This window comes from Perognathus longimembris, chromosome 14 (assembly GCF_023159225.1).
Source record: "Perognathus longimembris pacificus isolate PPM17 chromosome 14, ASM2315922v1, whole genome shotgun sequence".
Lineage (NCBI taxonomy): Eukaryota > Metazoa > Chordata > Mammalia > Rodentia > Heteromyidae > Perognathus > Perognathus longimembris.
The window spans coordinates 35,499,691-35,521,519 of NC_063174.1; the positions used below are offsets into that span (position 1 = coordinate 35,499,691).

Below are 21,829 nucleotides of genomic sequence, written 5' to 3' on the forward strand. Positions count from 1 at the left end.
GAGTAAAGACAGTGAACTCATTTCATAAGTTAAAATTAGTATTTTAAAACTACTGCTGTATTTGTTTATTACTTTCCATCTGACCATAAATCTGTTACAAGTAAAAGCAGAAATATTTTTATTTGTTTTGTTTTTGTTGGGGTGTGGACTCTGGGCCTGAGCACTGTCCCTGGCTTCTTTTTGCTCAAGGCTAGCACTCTACCTCTTGAGCCACAGCACCACTTCTGGCCTTTTACTGTATATGTGGTGCTGAGGAATTGAACCCAGGGCTTCATGTATATAAGGCAAGCACTTTGCCACTAGGTCATATTCCCAGCCAAAAGCAGCAATATTTTAAATTTTTTATTTTTTGAACTAACACGTTCATAATGTGAGGAGGTTTCATTATAATATTTCCATATAGGTACATAGTATACTTTGAATTTACCTCCTTAACTATATTTCTATTCCCACTCCTCTCCACTTTTTCAGACGGCATTTGGCTTTATTATGCTGCATTCATATATATATATATTTAAGTATATATGTAAATATGTACATATTCCTCTATATATTCCTGTACATGTTGTGTGTGTGTGTATATGATTGGATTTTTAAGCATCCTTCTAGAATTGTATAGAATGTTGAAGAATGTAAATGGGTTTTTATTTTACATTATGCACATAGTCATCAGAGAATGAAACATTTGAATATATACATGTATATATATAAATATACACGATATATAAATATATAATCGTTCTTCAAGTTGATGAACATATTTGTAAATAAATACTAATTTTATTAGAGAATTTTAATGAAGTTTCTAAATCTTCTGAGTGTTAAAAAAACAATCATTTGGCTGGGGATATAGCCTAGTGGCAAGAGTGCCTGCCTCGGATACACGAGGCCCTAGGTTCGATTCCCCTGCACCACATATACAGAAAACGGCCAGAAGCGGCGCTGTGGCTCAAGTGACAGAGTGCTAGCCTTGAGTGGGAAGAAGCCAGGGACAGTGCTCAGGCCCTGAGTCCAAGGCCCAGGACTGGCCAAAAAAAATAATAATAAAATAAAAATAAATAAATAAAAAACAATCATTTGAGTGTCTGGGAACTTAATCTGTTCTGTTGTTCATTAAACACTTTTAATGGAAACATTGAAGCCAAAGGATAGGAGTATTTGGGGGTAGAGTTCTTCCTAAGAATGCTATCTAGAGGGCTGGGAATATGGCCTAGTGGCAAGAGTGCTTGCCTCATATACATGAGGCCCTGGGTTCAATTCCCCAGCACCACATATACAGAAAATGGCCAGAAGTGGCGCTGTGGCTCAAGTGGCAGAGTGCTAGCCTTGAGCGGGAAGAAGCCAGGGACAGTGCTCAGGCCCTGAGTCCAAGCCCCAGAACTGGCCAAAAAAAAAAAAAGAATGCTATCTAGAAACTCTCCCAGTTAAATTGGTCATGAAAAGTTTATCCATTTAAATCATAGTTGGTGATTTTGCTATATTACTTGGTTACCCAGTTTAATGCAACATTAGCAGAAATCATTTACCAGGCCAAACTCAATGTTTTATGCCTGCAATCCCAGCTCCTTGGAGGGGGACAGGCAGAGATCAGGAAGATTATGGTTGAAAATCAGCTAAGAAAAAAAGTTAGTGAGACCCCTATCTCAGTCAACAAGTTGGACAGGGTGGCATATGCTAAGGGTCCAGCCTCACAGAGGTAGTAGAGTCACAATCTAAGGCCAGCCCTGGGTGAAAATACCAGGCCCTACCTGAAAAATAAAACTAAAGCAAAACAGCACTGAGGGGTTGACTCAAGTTGTAGAAGACCTTCCTAACACGCATGGGGCCCTGAGTTCAAGCCCAGTACCTCCTGCTGGTACTTGGTGGTACTTGAGCTTGCCTTTTTGCTCACTACTAGAGCTACACCTCCATTTCCAGCTTCTTTGCTGATTAGTCACAGATAAGAGTTTCAGACTTTGCTGCCCAGATTGGCGTCAAACTGTGATCCTGTTTTTCAACATACTGAATAGCTAAACAGGTGTGAGCCATCAGCACCCAGCTGATTAGAAATCTTACTGTGAGAATTCGTTCTGTTGAACATGTTAGATTGCAAACAAAACATAATGTTAGATTAGCATTTTTTAAAGTTTTATAGGCAGAGCCAGGCTGGATAGTGGTACTTACCTGTAAGTAATCTCAGCTACTTGAGAAGTCAGCTTGGGAAACATTTACCTCCTAGCAGACTAAGATTGTTTATTAATTTTAGTCTACGGTGAGATGGGAAGTTCTTGAATGTTCTCATTTCCCTGATTAAGATTTTTAATAGGAATTTCAACTCAGGAAACATCTGTAGTTCTCATCAGAAGTTGGGCACTGATGGCTCACATCTGTTAATCATAGCTACTCTGGAGGCTGAGATGTGGAAGATTGTGGTTCATGAACAGCTTGGGCAGAAAAGTTTGCTAGATGCCATCTCTCAATAACTAGCATAAAGCAGGGCTGATGTAAATGTAACCCCTGTGTACATCACCTTTAAATAATAATAATAATAATAATAATGATTAAAGCAGAGCTAGAGGCATGGCTTAGTGGTAGAATACCAACTAAGTCATAGTGAGACCCTGAGTTTAAACACCAGTACCACCATTAAACAAAAAGATTGAAGCCAGTTACCTTAACTGCTTTGTTGGTTTCGTGATTTTTTTTCTTATAAAACACTTGAATGTTTTCTTATGTTGCTCTAAAGGTACTTTAATGTCATTGAATTCTTTATATGTTTAGAGAATTCTGGTAACCTCTTTTGAGTTTAATGGTATCTGACCTTCTATATTCTTTTTGTCTAATCTTAAGATACCATATTAGCTTATGGTTAAATCTTGTCATTCTGGGTATAGTTTCTTATAGCGCTGGGTATAGTTTCTTAGGTCATTCTTACAGTTTTGTATTTATAATATTTTTCCAGTTTTAAATGCTTTATTTTAGGGCTTGGAATGTGGGTTAGCAGTAGAGTGCTTGCCTAGCATGCATGAAGCCCTGGGCTCAATTCCTTAGCCATAAGTGGTGCTGTGGCTCAAGAGGTAGAATACTAGCCTTAAGCAAAAAGAAGCTAGGGACAGTGCTCAGACCCTGAGTTCAAGCCCCAGGACTGGAGGGGGGGGGGAAAGCTTAATTTTAGTTACTAATGACCTTTCTCTCCTCTCTATTCATCTCTCCCTCCCATGCTCTTTATTTTTTTGAGGAGTACTAAGTATATTTTTTACAAGGAAAGCTAAAGCTATTTTCTTTTTTAAGGGAAAAAGATAAGGAATCCTAAGAATCAACTGAAGAGCCATTAGAATTTAACTACAGTGGTCTGGGATGTAGCTCAGTGGTAAAGTACTTGCCTAGCAAGTGCAAGGCTATGGGTTTGATCTCCAGGGCTGAGACAGAATAGAAGGAGAAGGAGAAGGAGAAGGAGAGGGAGAAGGGAGAAGGGAGAAGAAAACTGCTTCTGGGCACCATTGGTTCACACCGGTCACCCTAGCTTCTTGGGAGACTGATATCTGAGCATTGCGATTCAAAGCCAACTCAGGCAGAAAAGTCCATGAAACTCATACTTTCATTTAGTTACTCCCAAAAAAGCCAGAAGTTGAACTGTGGCTCAAGTGGTAGAGCACTATAGCCTTTAGCAAAAAGCTCAGGGATGGCACCAAGGGCCTTATTTCAAGCCCCAGGACCAGCAAAAACAAGCCTAAATAAATATAAAAAACTTGAGAATGTGGCATTGTGGTAGAGTGCTTGCCTAGCATGCATGAAACCCTGGGATTGATTCCTCAGTACCATATAAACAGAAAAAGCCAGAATGGCACTATGGCTCAAGTGGTAGAGGATTGGCAAAAAACAAAACAAAACAAAATCATGAGTTAAGGTAAAAGAATAAGGATTTATATGAAGACTTAAATAGATTTTCCCCTATGATTATGTAGATGTCAGATAGTATACAGTTTCCCCAGACTCTGTTAGGTTTTTGTCAGAATCCCAATATGACTTTTCTTTTTTGGAAGGATAAGGAAAAGGGAATGGAATATATGCCAAAAGTAAAAAGTTTTATAACTAAGTTTAAAATGTCAATAAGTTGTTCAAGAATTGTACTCATTTTGTTACTTATATAACTCCTCTGTACATCACCTTTACAATAAAAATAAATATAAAAAATGACTTTTTAAAAGTAATTAAGTCATTAAAAGTAATAATGTACTGGGCTCTAGTGATTCACATCTGTAATCGTAGCTACTTAGGATGTTGAGATCTGAGGATCAAGGTTTGAAGCCTGCCTAGGCAGAAAAGTCCATGAGATTCTTATCTCCAACTAACTACCACCACCTCCTCCCCCAAAAAGCTGAAAGTGGAGCTGTGGCACAACTGGGAGAGCACTAGCTTTAACACAAATGTTCTGGAACAGCACCCAGGCCTTGAATTCAAGCCCTAGGATTAGCACACATGAAAAAATAATAGAGTGTGTGTGTGTGTGTGTGTGTGTGTGTGTGTGTGTGTGTGTGTGTGTGTATCAGTATTGGGGCTTGAAGAAAGAGCCTTGTGCTCTCACTTGGATTTTTCACTTAAGGCTTGGTACTCTACTACTTGAGCCACAGAACTACTTCTACCCTTTTCGGAGTAGTTTTTTGGAGATGAGTCTCAGACTTTTCTGCCCAGGCTGGCTTCAAACCATGACCCTCAGATGTCAGCTTTCTGAGTAGCTAGGATGATAGGCGTGAGTATCTGTCCATGTTTACTTTTATAGTGTGGTTGTGTCAGTATTGACAGATATGCAGCATAATTTTTATAATTAAAATTCTTCTTTAAAAATGCAAGTTATGCTGGGCTCCAGGGGCACTTTCCTGTAATCGTAGCTACTCAGGAGGCTAAGATCCTAGGATCATGGTTCAAAGCCAGCCTAGGCAAGAAACTGTGTAAGGCTCTTATCTCCAATGTGGCTCAAGTGGTAGAACACTAGCTTTGAACAAAAAAACTGAGGGACAGCACCTAGTCAACGGATGTACACACAACAAAAATGCAAGTTATGGGGTTGGAGCCATACTTCAAGTGGTAGAGCTGATTGCCTAGCAAATACACTGCCTTGAGTTCAAGCCCCACTTACCACAAAATACGGAAAAATTCAAGTTATTCTACTTTATAGGTTTTAACATTTTACTTAAATATCAGTAAGATGGCATTGATGGACAGTCAAAATTATATGTAGGTTTTGTTTTCTTTCCCAAACCATAAATTGTTACTGGTTCAAAAATTTTATTTAAAATATGATAAATTAAGAACAAAACAATTAATTGTTGGGTGCTTTTTCTTCTTCTACTAGAAGTTGAAGATTTGTTTTCTTCACTTAAACACATCCAACATACTTTGGTAGATTCTCAGAGCCAGGAGGATATTTCTCTGCTTTTACAACTTGTACAAAATAAAGATTTCCAGAATGCATTTAAGATACACAATGCTGTCACAGTACATATGAACAAGGCCAGCCCTCCATTTCCTCTTATCTCCAATGCTCAAGACCTTGCACAAGAGGTATGTATTCTAAATATCATGCTGATATCTACAAGGTAACTAGTAGTAATAATAAAACTGTTATTGGAAAATATTGGTATGACTACAAAACTTGAATTAATTACTACAGATTATATGCTAAGAATTTATTATATAAAATTTTACTTAAAATATATTCTTAATTCAGTCAGCTCTATTTCATGATGAGTTCATATTTGTATAACTTATAAGTTTAAATGGCAAAAACTTCAGTTATTAGAGGAAAAGGTTTTATAGTTTTTCCTTTATAAAATCCAGATTGTTAATTTTTGATATACTGCTAGAGATTATTTTCACATACTGAATTTTAAGTACTAAATTCTGATGTTAGTTGATGTTCTGTGTTTAAAGGTGTCTATAAAACATTTTAAACTGAAAATTTAAAAATGTTGAGGGGTGCATTTTCTGTCATTGTTATAAGATTTTTACATTGTTTCAGTATTGTACAAAAATAGTAAGTCCACAAACCTGTCAAGGAAATGTATTACAGTGAATCTACATACAAGACAGAAAATGGGCTGAAACAAGGGTAGCTGTAGACTTCAAGAGTAGGTTTGGAAATACAGTCCAGATTGGCAGAGTGATCCCAAAGGCAGATGTTTTCCTCATTGAGTGGCAAAGAAAGGTGTGATGTTACCAGAACTTAGGAGACAATGACTCTCAAGGACCTGTCCCTATAAAGGAAACTCGAACATCCTATTGAAATTAGTTGTGTGGGGGTTTTGTTTTTTGATAGGGTCTTGCCATGTACTAGCGTGGCTTCAATTTACTGTGTAGCCCAGACTGACCTTCAGCTTGAGATCCTTCTGTCTCAATACCCCACTCCATCAGATACTGGGTTTACAGCCTGAGCCCAGTTTTACGTAGTATTTTTTAGCAAAAGAATTATTGAGTTCTCAGTATGACTCAGTGGTTAAAATGTTTAACCAGTATAAACAAGGTTCTGAGTTCAGTTACCAGTATTACTCCTCAAAAAACAAACAAAAAAACCTTATAAATTATTAATGTAGTTTTTAAAATTTTTAAACTGATCACTTTTATGTAGTAGTCTTTTATTTTAAAACTTACTGAGGATAACTTAAATTTTTTTCTGAAAAGTATTTTTTTACAGAGATTGAAATAACCAACAGTATTTTGATATTATTCACAAATAAAGTTCAATTTTTATTTCGTGGCCTTTGGGAGAATATCAAGTAAATCATTGTAATCATTCCTTTTCTCCACCTACTCTTGGTCTTGTTTTGCTCAATAAAATAATGTCTGGAGAGAGAGAAAAGAGAGTTTGTAATTATTCCACTTTTTAAAAGCTTACACAGACCAAGGACAATACTCGAGACTTGAATTGTTTGGGGAGGTGGGGATTGGGAGTGATAATAACACTAACTGAGACTAATCTTAAAATGAGCTCACAGCCAGCCTGAACAGGAAAATCTGTGAGACTCTTACCTCCAATTAACCACCAAAAAGCTGGAAGTGGAGCTGTGGCTCAAATGGTAGAAAACTAGCTAGCCTTGAGCCAAAAAAAGCTCAAGGGACAGTGCTAAGACCCTGGGTTCAGAACAGGCATTTATTATAAATAATAGAAAATTGAAACAGATAACCTACAGTGGAATTAGGCTATCACTGTAGAGAACAATAGATGAGTAAAAAATTACAGTATAATGGAAAATGCCATAATTGAACTGCCAATGAGCAGAGTAAGATATGATCTGTAGAGCTGTGGTTCAAATGATAGAGTACTAGCCCCTGAGCAATAAAGCTCAGCAACAGTACCCAGACTCTGAGTTCAAGCCCCAGGACTAGCACAAATAAATAAAAATAAAAGCGCTTATGAGGTAAAATTATTAGCAAGACTGGTAAGTGAACAGGTAATGTTCTTACCTGTCTATACCTATATATATATATGGTTGAAGACCTATTGAAGGATTTTAAACTGGAATTTGTTGTTAGCAATATTCTTACAGTATTATTCTGATAACATTGTAGAAGATTATAAGGTTAAGAATAGACACATAAAGTAATATAGACACTATTGTAGTTGTCCAGATGTAAGATTTCCAATTTCATCTAGCTGTGGAACATAGAAATATATAAAGGGGCTAGATGTCAGTGGCTCAAGCCTGTAATCCTAGCTACTCAGGAGGCTGAGATCTGAGGATCTTAGTTGAAGCCAGTTGGAACAAGAAAGTCCATGAGACACTTACGTACAGTTAACTACCAAAAAGGCTGTAGCTCAAGTGGTAGATTACTACTAGCATTGAGCAAAACCGTTTTATTGCTTAAATCAGTGTACATTTGAATAATGGCAGGTTTAGAAAAGAGGCTGAGAATGAGGTTGTGAAGGATCTTGAATGCTAAGCAGTTTACATTAGATTCTATAAAGTGACAGAGAGCAAGTAAGAACTGCAGTGATTGTATTTCTGTCTTACATAAACTAGAAAGTATTTAATGTCAGAAAAATAAAATGTCTTCATAATTTATTAGCACCAAAGCAAAATAGTCATCAAATACTGTTATAAAACAGTATGACTGTAATAAACTCATGTTAATAAAAATGAAAGTAAAAGATAAGTATGGTCCTCTATACAAATGTGTGTGTGTGTGTGTGTGTGTGTGTGTGTGCATGTGCATGTGTGCATGCCCGCTGGTCCTGGGACTTGAACTCAGGTCTTTAAGCACGGTCTCGGAGCTCTTATGCTTGAGGCTAGTGCTCTACCACTTGAACCATAGCTCCACTTTGGCTTTTTGGTGGTTAATTGGAGATAAGAATCTCACAGATTTTCCTGCCCTGGCTGGCTTCAAAACATGCTCCTCAGATCTCAGCCTCCTGAGTAGCTAGGATTACTGGCGTGGACCATCCATTCTTAGCATACTTGTTGTTTTATTGTTTAGATCAGTGTACATTTGCTTACACTGTGAAATCTATCATAAACATACAGTCATAGAAATAGCTATTGTTCCACAAAGCTCTCTCATGTTCCTTTGTAATACAAGCTGCCTTTTCTAAATTCCCCAGGCCTTATTGCCATCTACTAATCTACTTTGTTTTACAAATTGCCATTTATGGATATTTCATATAAATGCACAATATATATAATCTTTTGTGACTAACCGTTTTTGCTAGCATTTTTGAGAATCACGCATATTGTATGTATATGAGTAGTTTAACTTTTTTCTGATGTGCATTTGAAGATTGAACCAAAGGCCTCACACTGCTAGGTAAGCAGTTTACCATCAAACTACACCCACAGTGTTTGCTGAGTAGTATTCCATTGGTATCCCACAATTTGTTTAGCTACCTCCCTATGAGAGAATTAGGTTATTTCCTGTTGATCATCCTATTAAGTATATAGTGACATCTTGTTTTAATTTGTACTTTCTTAATTACTGGTGGTGATAATTTTTCTGTATGTATATCAACTATTTTCCTGTAATATCTGGTCAGATCTTTTGACATTGTAAAAATTAGATCATTAGTCTTATTGTAAGAGTTCTCAATATGTTCCTTGTAAGCCTTTTGTATTTGTTTTTTTACAAATACATATTTGTAGGATGGCTCTATTCTAAATTGACTGTCCCAAGGTATAATACAATTTTTTTTACTTTTATTTCATTACTTTTGCTTGACTATATTCTGAATTTTTACATGTAACATATACCATTTCTATCCTGTAAAATACTTTATGTAATCCCATCGTATGGCATGCTAAAGCAGGAATATCCCAAGTTCAAGAGACTAGGCTATACACCATGACCTTGTCTGAAAAATAAATCATATATTTATTCATTCTGTCACCCTCTGTAATAACAGTTTTACATACACATATATGTATATACATACATAAACATACATATACATGGGTTTGGGGGTGTGGTGTTTTGTTTATTGGTTTGTTTTGGTAATACTGGGTTTAACTCAGGGCTTGAGTGTTCCACTGCTTGAGCCAGGTAATACCTCCAGCCCTTTTGCTTTCATTATTTTTCTGGTAGGGTCTTATATTTTTGCTCTGGCTCACCTAGACCCTTGATTCTTCTACCTATGAGTACCTATGCAAGTCTTGAAAAAAGTTAGTGTGTAAACGCAAAAAATGTGTTTTTAAATATTTATGGCAGATGAAAATACTGCACATAAATGAACTAAACTAGAACCTGAAGAGGGAAATAACTGAGAGTAGAAAGAGGAATTAAATTACTTAAATAGAAAGGAGGATAGATTTCATAAGATTAGAAGCTGATTCTTTGAAAAGAACATGAAAATAGACAAAGCCTTTGTTAAGTTAGATTAATTTGAAAAAAAAGGATACCACCAAGAAATAACCCAGATTGGGGTTATCTTATCAGTCTTTGAAGAGACATAAATGATAAATGCCATCCTGCAGGTAAGGAACAGACCAAAAGAATTCATTGCAACCCTGAGCGTTATCCTAAGAATACAAAGATTGTCCAACTTTAGAGAAAAATTTTAATGCAATTCATGATATTACAGTGACTTTACCTTGTTAATCTATAATTCTTTAAGCTATCAGCTCAGATTTTAAATCTGTTACGTAAACATAGAATTTTAGAAGTATACAATAGCAAAATAGCTGTTAGAACAGTTCTTTTTCCCTTACATAATCATTATTAGTGTTTTTTTGTGCTAGGTTGAGAGAAACTTAATATGTAAATAATTTATGGACATGAATAACAAAATGTGGCATTTTTTTTAATTAAGGAGTGATATTGTTACTTGTGATAAGACTGAAAACTGGGGGGGAGAAATGTACATTATAAATTTTTCCTCATTATTTTCTTCAATATGCTTTTTTTCTTTTCTTTTTCGGTCAACAAGGCAAAATTTATTTCTACACAGGAGTGTGCAACATTGGGCTGGGAATATGGCCTAGTGGCAAGAGTGCTTGCCTCATATAAATGAAGCCCTGGGTTCGATTACTCAGCACCACATATATAGAAAATGGCCAGAAGTGGAACCATGGCTCAAGTGGCAAAGTGCTAGCCTTGAGCAAAAAGAAGCCAGGGACAGTGCTCAGGCCTTGAGTTCAAGGCCCAGGACTGGCCAAAAAAAATGTGCAACATCAGCCAGTCATCTGGCAAGCAAGCATACCTTCAATATTTTTCTTACAAAATTTTTTGTAATGCAAACATACTACTTTACATAAGTAGTATTGATATTTCCTATACCCTAAGGAGCATTATCTTTGTTTCTGTCTCCTAGGTACAAACTGTTTTGAAGCCAGTCCATCAGAAGGAAGGACAAGAATTAGCTGCTTTGCTGAATGCTCCACATGTTCAGGTAGAAAATGGACAGAGTGTTATATTTCTAGCACTTATCTCTCTCTCAACAAAAATTAAAACTCAAAGGTCATGAGATCTGATATTGTGGTTTGAAGTCAGCTCATACAGAGAAGTCCATGAGATTCTTCTCTTAGATTAACCCCCAGAAGCCCAATCAATAGAGCTCTAGCCCTGAACAAAAAAGCTCAGGGACACCAGGCCCTAAGTTCAAGCCCCAGGACCAACACACACACACACACACACACACACACACACACACACACACACGCACGCACCCATCCGCACACACAATCAAAGTCTACTAGGGTTGGAAGACCTCAGATATATAGCTAGTCTTGATGTTTACAACCCCCTCTATACAATATTATTTTTGGACTACAAGTTTTTATGTGTAAAATTAGTATGCATTTTAATATCATATTACATTTGAGATTATACCTTGATTCATATAGCAGAAGATAGCTCCAAAATACACAACACTGGATTTGTACTTAAATATGAAGGTTTGAAGACATTATCGTGATATACAACAAATGGTATCTCTTCTAAAGATTTTGTGATCAGAATACCATGTATGCGATAAGGTTAAAATCTCTACAGAAATATATCATGCTCTTGATTAAAATGCTATGCATTTCTTTGAAACAGGCACTTTTACTAGCGCATGATAAGGTGGCTGAGCAGGAAATGCAGCTAGAGCCCGTTACAGATGAGAGAGTTTATGAAAGCATTGGCCAATATGGAGGAGAAACTGTAAAAATAGTTCGTATAGAAAAGGCTCGTGATATTCCATTGGTAAGTTTCCCCTTTCCTGGTCTGAGATGTTTTTTTCTGCACAGAGATCTATAGTATTGCAGATTTCTCTTTTGAGGTTAATTTGTTGGAGTTTTTCTGCGGTCTTCATAGCCTTTACTTAGTTGAAAAAAATAGTTTATTATCTTCTCTTGCCTATAATTGAATGAAAATAATAGCCTATAGAATTTTGATGACATATCAAAAGGAATTTCTCTATTCTCCCCCCTTTATTTAAAAAAGAAAAACATGAATTAGAAATTCTAGTATTAGGGCTGGGAATGTGGCTTAGTGGTAGAGTGCTTGCCTAGCATGCATGAAGCCCTGGGTTTGATTCCTCAGTACCACATAAACAGAAAAGGCTGGAAGTGGCTCTGTGGCTCAAGAGGTAGAGTGCTAGCCTTGAGCAAAAAGAATCTCAGGGACAGTGCTCAGGCCCTGAGTTCAAGCCCCAGGACTGGCCAAGAAAAAAAAAGAAAGAATTTCTAGTATTAGGTTTCAGCTTTGTTTATTGAAATTAATTATTTCAGCATTTCAGATTATCTGAGTATATCTTAATATTATATAGCTTACAGTTTTTATATGTAAAACTTTTAAATGTCCTCTCATTCTACCATTGATTAAAGTTTCTTTATTGTCTCAGATTTTACCTTGTGGACATTTTAGCCAGGCCTGTAATCCTAGCTACTTAGGAGGCCGAGATCTGAGGACTGCCTTTTGAAGCCCATCTGGGCAGGAAACTCTTGAGACCTTTATTCTCTAGTAAGCTACCAAAAAATCCAGAAGTGGAACTGTGGCTCAAGTGGTAGAGCACTAGCCTTGAGCAAAAATAATCTCAAAGACAAAGCCCAGGCCCAGAGTTCAAACATCGGGATCAGCACAAATATATATATTTTATGAACAAGATTTATAACTTGTTCCCTCACCACAAAAATAGGAACTGGGAAAGTCATAAAGTATAAGCTTAGAATAAGCTTTCATTTCTAGTTTTGGGCATACATTTTTCATTGTATTTCCAATTATTGTAATAAATATTGTTTTATATATTATAATATGAATTGGATGCACAGTAAGATTTAATGTTTGAACAGTCAACCATATTGGCATTCGTGTTCATCCTTTTATCATATTTTGAATTGGAAAAAACTCAGTTAAAAGTTACGTTCAGCCAAGTTCTGGTAGAAACTCAAGCCTGTAACCCTAACTACTCACAAGGCTAAGGGTTGGGTTTTTTTTTTGTTTTTTTTTTTTTTTTTTGGTTGTTTTTTGTTTTGTCAGTAATGGGGCTTGAACTCTGGGCCTGGGCCTGGGTGCTGTCCCTGAGCTCTTCAGCTCAAGGCTAGCACTCTACCATTTGAGCAACCACACCACTCAGTTTTCTGGTGTTTAATTGGAGGTTAAGAGTCGGATGAACTTTCCTGCCCGGGCTGGCTTTGAGCCATGATCCTCAGAGCTCAGCCTCCTGAGTAGCTAGGATTGCTGGTGTGAGCCACCAGAGCCCAGCTGAGGTTAAGGTATGAGGATGGCTATTTGGAGCTAGCTTCGGCAGAAAGGTCTGTGAGACTGATTTCCAATTAACCACCAAAAATCTGGAAGTGGGACTGTGGCTCAAGTGGTAAAGTGACATCCTTGAGCAAAAAAGCTAATGGACAGTGTCCAAGCACTGTTCAAGCCCCAGAACCAGAACAGAGAAAAAAGTGTTCATTAATTCTACCACAGTGTGTGCAATGTTACCATTTGAATAGGATTCAATATATCAAAAAGAAGCATGATTATAGGTCTTAATTGTTTTAAGCAAGTACATTTTTCTGCTCTTGTATTCTTCAAAAGTCTGAGTTCAGAATTGTAATATATAGAATATTTCTAAAGGAGAAAGTGTTGTTTGAGAAATGATGAGCTTTCAAATTTTATCACAGCTCCTATAGCTGTGTATTTTTTTTTTCAGGGTAGTTGAAGGCTTGTATTGTTGTTATTTCTAGGGTGCTACAGTTCGTAATGAAATGGAGTCTGTCATCATTAGTCGGATAGTAAAAGGTGGTGCTGCTGAGAAAAGTGGTCTCTTACATGAAGGAGATGAAGTTCTGGAGATAAATGGCATTGAAATTCGGGGTAAAGATGTCAATGAGGTTTTTGACTTGTTGGTAAGTTAATACAAATAGAAGAAAAATTGTTAATTCTTAAAACTAGCTTTCTTTATTTTTAAACTTGAGTAAAACATTTTAAAACTAGCTACTAAGAATGCAAGGTAATTCCTAGCCTGATTTTCCTATAATTGTTCCACAATATTAGTAGAGTTTTATTTGAGAATGGATACCATTTATATTTTTTCCTTTGACTTTTATTACTACCAATTATTTTGGTTTGTTTGTTTAATTTGAGACAGGTCCTCACTATATATCCCAGGCTGGCCTTGAAACCTATATGGTTGCTGCCTCTGCCTCATGCAGGACTTCCCACTACATTTTATTTGCCTCTGAAATCAGTCATTTATTTAATTAAGTATTTATTTAGTACATATTACTGTGTGCTAGCCACTGGAAAAACAATATGAAAATGAAATTTATGCTCATAATTTTTTATTTTCTTTTTGTTTTCTTACCTACAGTTGATTGTTGTTTCCTAATATAAGATAGTACCAGTGCTATAGCTCTTTCTTGTCAAATATAATAGCCACTAACTACAGGTAGCTGTTTTATTTCAGTAAGTTTTAAAGTTCCATTCCTTATTCATATCAGCTGCAATTTAAGTGTAAAAGAGCATTACGTAAAGGCTACCATATTAAGATGTAGATATAGCCACATTGCTATTTTTGCACAAAGTTCTTTTTTTGGCCAGTCCTGGGGCTTGGACTCAGGGCCTGAGCACTGTCCCTGGCTTCTTTTTGCTCAAGGATAGCACTCTGCCACTTGAGCCACAGTGCCACTTCTGGCTGTTTTCTGTGTATGTGGTGCTGGGGAATTGAACCCAGGGCCTCATGTATACGAGGCAAGCACTCTTGCCACTAGGCCATATCCCCAGCCCTTGCACAAAGTTCTTTGGACCTGACTAGTATTAGGAAATAACTTGCAGTTATCTTTTGAAGGCAGTTTATGATCATCTTGTACATACCCACAAACCAGAATTTGTATTCTTAATTACTTAGCATCAGTTATTATAGTAGAATCTCTCTTACTTGCTGATATCTATTGTGATATAGAAAGCTTCTTCCCACTCCACACATATTTATTGCTTTGGTAAAACAAAGTGATGGATTATCATTTTTAGCTCATTTTACTGGCTGCTCTTTGGGTTGATAACTGCTCTCTACTGTATCAGCACCAGAAAGTATATTGGTCACTGTTTAGGCTGGAGTTCCTGATGAAGCAATCAATAGTGTACTGGGTAGTAATAGTGAACCTAAAAGTCAGATAATCCTATAGTAAAAAAATATAGAATGGATAGCAGATAAGGCAACCACAGATTGAGTCTAGAGAAAAGTTCTGAAATAGTACAGTTTGAAGGAAGTTGATCACAGAAATGGCGCTGTGGCTCAAAGTGATAGAGCACTAGCCTTGAGCAAAAGTGCTCAGGGACAGTGCCCAGACCCTGAGTTCAAGCCCCACAACTAATTTTTTAAAAAAGTTGGTGATCATATATGATAGTAGAATGATTTTTACGAATTGAGATTTGAAAAATAACCTAATATTTTTATTACAGTCTGATATGCATGGTACTTTGACATTTGTACTGATTCCAAGTCAACAAATTAAGCCTCCACCTGCCAAGGAAACAGTAGTAAGTGAAAATTTTTTGGTTGGTGTTCATTATTTATTGTCCTATGACTACTTTGTACTTGTATCAAAAATATTTCTTGCATGTAAGTAAAAAGAAACAAATTTATTGTTTTTTGTTTATGCCAGTCCTGGGGTTTGAACTCAAGGCTTGGGTGCAGTTTCTGAGCTTCTTTTTGCTTAAGGCTAGCACTCTACCATTGGAACCACAGTGCCAGTTTTCTTCTAAGTAGTGTATCGGAGATAAGAGTCACATGGATTTTCCTGCCTGGGATGGCTTTGAACTGTGAAGCTCAGCTCTCAGCCTCCTGAGTATGTACGATTACAGGCATGAGTAAGTGAAAATACAGTATCTTAAGAGCCAGAGTGTGACTTAAGTGGTAGATTGCTTAGTTCAAATCCCAATGCTTCCCCAAAAGAAAAATCTTTTAAAAACTATGAGCCTATTTAAAAAAAAAGTGGGAAATACCTTGGTTTCACAATCTTTCTGATCATTGCAATATTGAACTTGGTCTTTTGCTATAGTTAAAATAGCCTTCTTTAAATAAACTCAGGGGTTTGGGGCTGGGGATATGGCCTAGTGGCAAGAGTGCCTGCCTCATATACATGAGGCCCTGGGTTTGATTCCCCAGCACCACATATACAGAAAATGGCCAGAAGTGGCGCTGTGGCTCAAGTGGCAGAGTGCTAGCCTTGAGCAAAAAAGAAGCCAGGGACAGTGCTCAGGCCCAGAGTCCAAGCCCCAGGACTGGCCAAAAAAATAAATAAATAAATAAACTCAGGGTATAAGAAAAGTTTCTTTTACGAAGTACTTATAACTTATTTTAGAGTGTATTGCCCTATGATATACATTTATGCAGCTTTGTTAAAAGATAGACTTTGGCCAGGAGCCAGTGAATCATGCCTATAATCCTAGCTGCTCAGGAGAAAGAGATCTGGGTTGCAGTTCAAAGATAGCCCAGGCAGGAGAGTCTGTGAGACTCTCCTCTCCAGTTAACCACTAAACAGCCAGAACTGGAGCTGACTCAAGTGGTAGAGTGCTAGCCTTAAGCACAAAAGCTAGGAGTTTGAAGGTCTCATAATGGCATACATAAAAAAAGTTTTATTTCTTTAATGTGTAATAAAATAAGTATTATGTTGACATAAAATGAAAGTAACTTAGAACAGATTACTTTCACATAAAAATGAGATAACTTATTCTTTGATGACTAACTTCCACTTTTCCACTTTTTGTTATTAAGAAAAAAAGGTTGATTTCATATGAGAACCAAAGAATGTCTGCTGGAGGTTTGTGGGGGGAAAAAAGATTCACAGTGAACAGCTTTAGGAAATAGGCAGAAAAGAAAATAGCTTTAAAAAGAACAAGAGAAAAAAATTCAGGTTTATATATATTTTTTAAATACAACATTTGAGGACTGGATGTGTGGCTCAAGTAGTAGAACATCTATCTAAAATACAACATTTGAATGATAATCTTTAGAAAATATGAAGCAATAAACAATGCTTTTCTTTTCCTTTTTTTCCCGGTCACAAACTGAATTGCTCTGTCTTTGCAAAGTTTTAAGGCAAACATGTCTTAAAAGAAACTTGGAGTATTAAACTTCATTCAGTGAAGTTGTTGGTCTGTAGAAATTAAAATCAACCTAGCTAGGCATAGAGGATCACAACTTTAATTTCAGCTACCAGGAGGCAGAGATCAGGAAGATTATGGTTTGAGGCAAAACTTAGTGATACCTCATTTCACCCAATAGCTGGGTATAGTGGTACCTGTCTATCAGTCTAGCTGCACAAATATGAGAATAGCAATATAGGCTAGCCTGGGCAAAAACATGAGACCTTAGCCCCTGCAATAAAGCAACAAGGGCTAGGGGTGTGATTAAAGTGGTAGAGCACCTGCCTAGCAAGTGCAACACTCATAACCACCAATAAATGAATAAATAATCAGTAAAACAACCAAGTCAAGCTCTTTATTGTACAAGTCATTATTTGACAAAAGCAGCAAAGTTATCTTTCTGAAATTTTTGCGGTGATAGAAGCATTTACTATAGATATACATATATATGTAGGTAATAGGCATTATCTTTCACCTGCTAAAATACAGTGCCATCTATGACAAGAACAAGTTATATCAGAAGTACTTTCTAGGTTTCTTTTGTATCATACATTGCAAACTGTGGCTTCTCTTTCAGTATCAGAAGACAGAATTTTAGCACTTTGGTAGTTCACTTCGTGGATGACTGACACACTTGTCCTAGGAAAAATACACACTTTCTGAAACTAGGTTTTCTGTTTTCCAGCCCTCTTAGAGCCTTCAAAAGGACTGGATTTCCCAAACTAGTGTGTAACTAATCTAAAACTTTGTATTAATCTACTCTGTAACTGAAAGAAGGATAGTCTAGATTTTTTTTTAGCTGAAAAGGGACTTTTTCATCTAGTTCAATGCTTTAAAAAAAGACAGAACAAAAAAACAAACCATTCAAAAAGCAACACTTACAAAACCATTTGGTGTAAACCAATTGTACAACTCTTGGGGGGAGGGGGGAGGGGAAGGAGGAGGTGGGGGAAAATGAGGGAGGAGGTAACAAGTAGAACAAGAAATGTACCCACTGCCTTTCATACGAATCTGTAATCCCTCTGTACCACACTTTGACAATAAAGAAAAAAAATAAATGTCACCAACCCCCCCCCCAGAAAAAACAGAACAGTAAATTAAAAGGAGGGGGATCACACTACTTATTAGTGATAGAATATTTTTTAAATTGATATATTTTATATAGATTTATATTGTATATAACTTTAGTGATTGTTCATAAATATTAGCAATTACTGTAATTACCAGGTACTACAAAGAAGTAAGGAAAAGTTGAGGACGACTGTAGTAACTCCATTTACTTTATTATTCAAAGAATAAGACTAATTTTTGTCTTAATTTCTTTCTTTTAAGATCTATAATTTTATAATACAGTAAAATTTTTGTGACTAAATATTTTACCAGAAAATACATGGGATATTAGATTATTATTACCATGAACTTACAGTGCATATGGATTTTCAAAGCTAGTTATTATCTGAGCTCTTCTTTTCTTGGGTGGGTCAAGAAAATTGTGAAGTACAACTGATTGTCCCTTACTAAAACAGAGATGAAACTGCTTATTCTTATTCAGGCTTTTCTTTTTTTCTCACTAGCCACTTTATTTTGGTTCTTTTATCCTCAACTTCCTCTCACATATTTAGTAATCTAAAGATAGCACTAAGCTCTTCCATTTTTGACTTTGCCCAAAGAATCAGATAAACTGAGACTATTACGTTTAAAAAAAGAAATTATGGGCTGGGAATGTGGCTTAGCGGTAGAGTGCTTGCCTAGCAAGCATGAATCCCTGGGTTCCATTCCTCAGCACCACATAAACAGAAAAAGCTGGAAGTAGTGTTAGCCTTGAGCAAAAAGAAGCCAGGGACAGCACCCAGGACTGAGTTCAAGACCCAGGACTGGCAAAAAAAAAAAAAAGAAAAGAAAAGAAATTATATGGGCTGGAGATATAGGTCAGTGGTAAAGCACTTGCCTAGCATATGATGTAGCTTTGTAGTAGAATGCTTGCAAAAAGAAGCTATATTGTCTAAAGCAATTTCTGAGGCAAACCACTATTACTTATAATATAGAGCTGCAATTATGGTGAAGATGAAAGACTTAGGAAAAGCCAAATAACGTTTGAATAGAAACTGGAATCTGAATTTTAAAATTCTTAAGATATTAATCTATTCATTGGCCTTTTGAAACTGAACTTGCAATTCAATTTATGCGGTATAGAAAAACTCATTTTATGTAGTTACTGAATTTCAGTAGATGAAGGCAGCTTTCTTACAGATTTTGGAAATGCTGCTTGTCCAGCTTCAATAAAATTTAGAAATTAAAGAGGATACTAATTTCTTTATATTACCTTAGAATTCTTTGCTATATTTTACAGGAGCTTATAATAAGAAATGACATAGGAAATAACTTCAGTTTCTGTAAAGTTCTAAATACTATGGCATGACTCTTATTCACATATTCTAAAAGCATATTGTTAGGAAAAAATTACATTAACTCGTACTACTTATACTTCAAAGAAAGTGTACTTAATATATAAAGGAGAATGGATAGTAATCTTGGTTCTGAGAATTGTAGCAGTGTAGAGCAGGTTTATTTCATGAGCATTTAGAAAGAAACATCAAGGAAGACTAAGGCACATTGACACTGAGAGTGGGATCATAACAGTCTTGGAAACTGGCACTTGCCTGCTTACGTGAGATGTGTTACGTCTACACTTCCTGGTGTGGTGATTTTGAAATTGCATACATTATTGTAGTGCCCCTGGTTTTTGTTTGTTTGTTTGTTTGCAAGTCAGATAGCTTCTGCTTCTCAAATCTTTGAGGCATCTTGTTAACTTTAGCTTGCCCAGCTTGTTACATTAACAGTGACACAGTCTGAACATTCTTGTGTGTTTACAATCAACAGTGAAGATAAAGATGACCCCAAAATAGTGTTTTTTTAACCAAAAATCCTGCATTCAACTCATATATTTTCACTGATGAAAAATTGTGAATTTAAATTATACTTATGCCAAATACTTTGTGTTTCCATTATCGTTGCATTTATTCTTTTTCTTTTTATGTTTTAGATTCATGTAAAGGCTCATTTTGACTATGATCCATCAGATGACCCTTATGTGCCATGTCGAGAGTTAGGTCTGTCTTTTCAAAAAGGAGATATCCTTCATGTGATCAGTCAAGAAGATCCAAACTGGTGGCAAGCCTATAGGGAGGGAGATGAAGATAATCAACCTCTAGCTGGACTTGTTCCAGGTAAGAGCTAATAGAGTAGAATGTACATAATATTAAAAGAACATTTAAGGGGGTAGGGATCTAGGACAATGCTAACACGTGTACTTAGCATTTGCAAGGTGCTAGGATCAATCCTTAGTCCCAATTTTTTTCCTTTAATTTTAAGGTAGAGATCTGAAGATGCAGGTCAGCACTTGAAAGCCTCCCATATTAGATAGAATCTTGATCCTGCAAAGAAAGTCAGGTTTTCCACTTATTTCTGTCATCAGAATTTTAAAGGGTCATTAACACATATATATACATATAAAACAAAAAGAGAGAAGCAAATAATAAAGGGAATAGATGCAAAAAATATGTATGTTGAGTGGTATCTGAAAAATCAAAATATGATGAATGCCCACATACCACTTTAGTATTTTAGGGGTAAAGTTAATGTCTAGAGTTGATATGTTTGATTTGAGATAATTATAAGTGACTGGGGCCATTATCAGATCCAGTATATTACTTTTAGCATAGTCTCTACTCAGTGAAACTTTTTAAAAACGTTGCTAGGTGCTGGTGACTTCTAGCTACTCAGGAGGAGGCTAAGCTCTGTGGTTTGGGGTTTAAAGCCATCCTAAGCAGGAAAGAAAGTCCTTTAGACTCTTATCTCCAATTAGCTACCAAAGGGTTAGAAGTTGAACTGTGGCTCAAGTGGTAGTATGCTAGCCTTGAGCACAAAAGTTCGGGGACAGTGCTCAAGCCCCTGAGTTCAAGCTCCAGGTTGGACACACAAAGAGTTGGACTATTAAATTTTCTAGTGTTGATTTGTTATTCATCTTTTTACAATAGGTGATACGGAGTTCTGGGCTGGAGGCACCTGCTTAGCAAACATGAGGCCATAAGATAGCAATAGATAAGATTAAGCAGGGTTGAAACTTAATACATTGGAAACCTTAGAACATTTGGAGAGTACAGGAAGGCAACTATATATGAAGAATTATGTATAGTGTTTTCTTGTATTTTAATCCTTTTCCTTATCACTCCCATTTTTCTGTTATTAAGGAAAAAGCTTTCAGCAGCAAAGAGAAGCCATGAAGCAAACCATAGAAGAAGATAAGGAGCCAGAAAAATCAGGTTAGACCATATTTATTTAACATTAAAAGGTTTATTGAGTTTTCACCTGCAACCATGTTAAATTTGTATGCCAAAATAGTACTGTATGTTCATAGAGTGATATGAGGCAAAATATTATCTTTATCATCTTAAGGTGATAAAGGAAGATTTAAAGGTTAAAGGGTATTTGTCTATGTATAATTGATAAAAATTATAAATACTGAAAAATAGTTCTATGAGCGATATGTTGTTTATAAATTTAAATTAGTAATTTAAATTCTTCAGTTTGAAATATGTAGTTTTGTTCAAGGAAAAAAATGCAACATTTATAGTTATTTTTGATTACTCAACAGGAAAGTTATGGTGTGCAAAGAAGAATAAAAAGAAGAGGAAAAAAGTTTTATATAATGCCAATAAAAACGATGGTAAGCTTTTGTGTATAGCTGGAGTTATATCTGAAAGGTGTTTAAAGGTCTAAGTGTGATTCTAGGTAGAAACTA

General features: G+C 36.2%; 1 protein-coding gene across 3 annotated transcripts in view; it reads left to right on the plus strand.

The window, feature by feature from the left end:
* The window catches only part of Pals1 (protein associated with LIN7 1, MAGUK p55 family member), an 80,756-nt gene that overhangs the window by 48,699 nt on the left and 10,228 nt on the right, over positions 1-21,829 (plus strand). For all 3 annotated transcript variants that reach the window (XM_048362297.1, XM_048362298.1, XM_048362296.1), the window contains 8 exons: positions 5,333-5,541; positions 10,775-10,852; positions 11,503-11,649; positions 13,626-13,787; positions 15,343-15,420; positions 20,072-20,255; positions 21,279-21,350; positions 21,683-21,754. In XM_048362297.1, coding sequence (XP_048218254.1) covers positions 5,333-5,541; positions 10,775-10,852; positions 11,503-11,649; positions 13,626-13,787; positions 15,343-15,420; positions 20,072-20,255; positions 21,279-21,350; positions 21,683-21,754 — 1,002 coding nt within the window. The remainder of the gene's footprint in view (positions 1-5,332; positions 5,542-10,774; positions 10,853-11,502; positions 11,650-13,625; positions 13,788-15,342; positions 15,421-20,071; positions 20,256-21,278; positions 21,351-21,682; positions 21,755-21,829) is intronic.